This window comes from Bufo gargarizans, chromosome 6, assembly GCF_014858855.1.
Source record: "Bufo gargarizans isolate SCDJY-AF-19 chromosome 6, ASM1485885v1, whole genome shotgun sequence".
Classification (NCBI taxonomy): Eukaryota; Metazoa; Chordata; class Amphibia; order Anura; family Bufonidae; genus Bufo; species Bufo gargarizans.
In genome coordinates, this window is record NC_058085.1 from 110,396,084 (window position 1) to 110,397,608 (window position 1,525).

At 43.1% G+C, this 1,525-nt stretch overlaps 1 protein-coding gene across 1 annotated transcript; it reads left to right on the forward strand.

Annotated features, from left to right (window-relative positions):
• The first annotated feature begins 748 nt into the window (after positions 1 to 748).
• LOC122942374 (heat shock protein beta-11-like) lies at positions 749 to 1,525 on the forward strand. The gene has a single exon (XM_044299952.1). It carries the CDS (start codon positions 813 to 815, stop codon positions 1,437 to 1,439), a length of 627 nt encoding a protein of 208 aa, XP_044155887.1. The 5' UTR covers positions 749 to 812; the 3' UTR covers positions 1,440 to 1,525.

Genomic DNA, 1,525 nt, shown 5'->3' on the forward strand with positions numbered 1-1,525 from the left:
TACTGTCACATTTCAGTTGCATCGTGTGGCCTCGTGACCCGATTCACAGTCATTACATGTGATGTCATGCAACACATGTCGCCTGTAGCCTCAGCCTAGGGTTCAAACAGGCCTGGTCATTAAGAGGTTAATGGTCATTAAGGGTGCTGTTTAAAAAAGCAGTACCTACTCCATGCTGATGCCGCACGGTTCCCCTGTGCTCTCTGCTTCCTGGTCCAGAGATGATTTTTCGACACAAGGGCATGTGATTGCTGCAGCCAATTATTGGCTGCAGCAGTGACTTACTACAGTCAGTGATTAGCTGAACATCAACTCTGGACCAGGAAGCAGAGAGCACAGGGGAACGAGGCATAGTCAGTATGTGAGTGCAGGAAATCTAGTGAGTACTGCTTTGAAGCACCCTCAGCACATTACTGTATAATTTTTTTAAGTAATATCCCTTTAAAAAAAAACTGTATAAAAAAAATCTAATTCAATAAAAACCTATACACAATTATATAATTGCGATTTTTCTGTTTGACTTTGATATCTGTCTTTGGCACTTTATGTTGTGTGCAGTCACTGTGATATTTTAAGTTCAGATGCTCGCACAGTTGGCTGTGTTTAGTGTGCTGAGTAGTGACAGAAGACTTCACGTCTGAGTCATCATGGGGTTGTGTTGTGTACTAAAAATGGGACATGAAGACCATTTCTGAAGAATGTAAGAACCATCTGGAAGTGTTAGAGTCAAGTATAAAACCAGCCCTTGTAGTTTAACCCACCAGACTAGAAAGCAAGCACAGAATTTACTCTGCAAAGAATCAAGAAGCACCATGCTGAGCCTTCAGCTAGCTAAGAAGTCTTCACCAAGCCCTTTTAGGCCTTTCTTCCTGCCTCTCTGGCCACTGTCGATAGACATCTTTTCCAGCCTGGAGAAAGATATGATACGTACTGTAGGAGAAATAAAAGCCAATATGAAGCTGATGGACCAGTTTTACCAGCAGCTGCTTCAAGAAACCACTGAGAGCAAGAATCTACTTGTGCTAAATTCCAGCGATACAAAGTCCATAGATAATAAGGCTGAGATTGGTCCAGCCATCAGCAATGTAAAGTTACCAGAGGGTGGTCTGACAGTTTTCCTTGGAGTCCAAGATTTTACTCCTCAAGAGCTGACAGTCAAGCTAGTTGGAAGGAAACTGCTGGTGAGTGGAGCCAAGGAATGCAAGAGTGAAGATGGGAAAGGTTCATTTTCCTACAAGTGTCAGATCTTCAGAAAGGAGGTGGATCTTCCTGAAGATGTGCGAGCAGAAGACTTGAGCTGTACAGTGGACAAGGGCAAACTGCAGATAGAGGTTTCCAAGAAAGCTGCTCAGGAGAGGACTGTGCCAATACAGCATACAGCCCTGCAGGCTAAGACCAAGACCCCGGTCTCCGGCAGCAGCAAAGACTCTAGATCCTAACTCCAGCTTCGATATTTATGTCTGTATGCTTGATATATTACTTTGTCAAATCATTGAAATAAATGTGCATTTTTCTTAAACATTAA

Excerpts from the sequence above, each read along its gene's own strand:
- LOC122942374 (XM_044299952.1), top strand. The coding sequence starts at position 813 with ATGCTGAGCCTTCAGCTAGCTAAGAAGTCTTCACCAAGCCCTTTTAGG.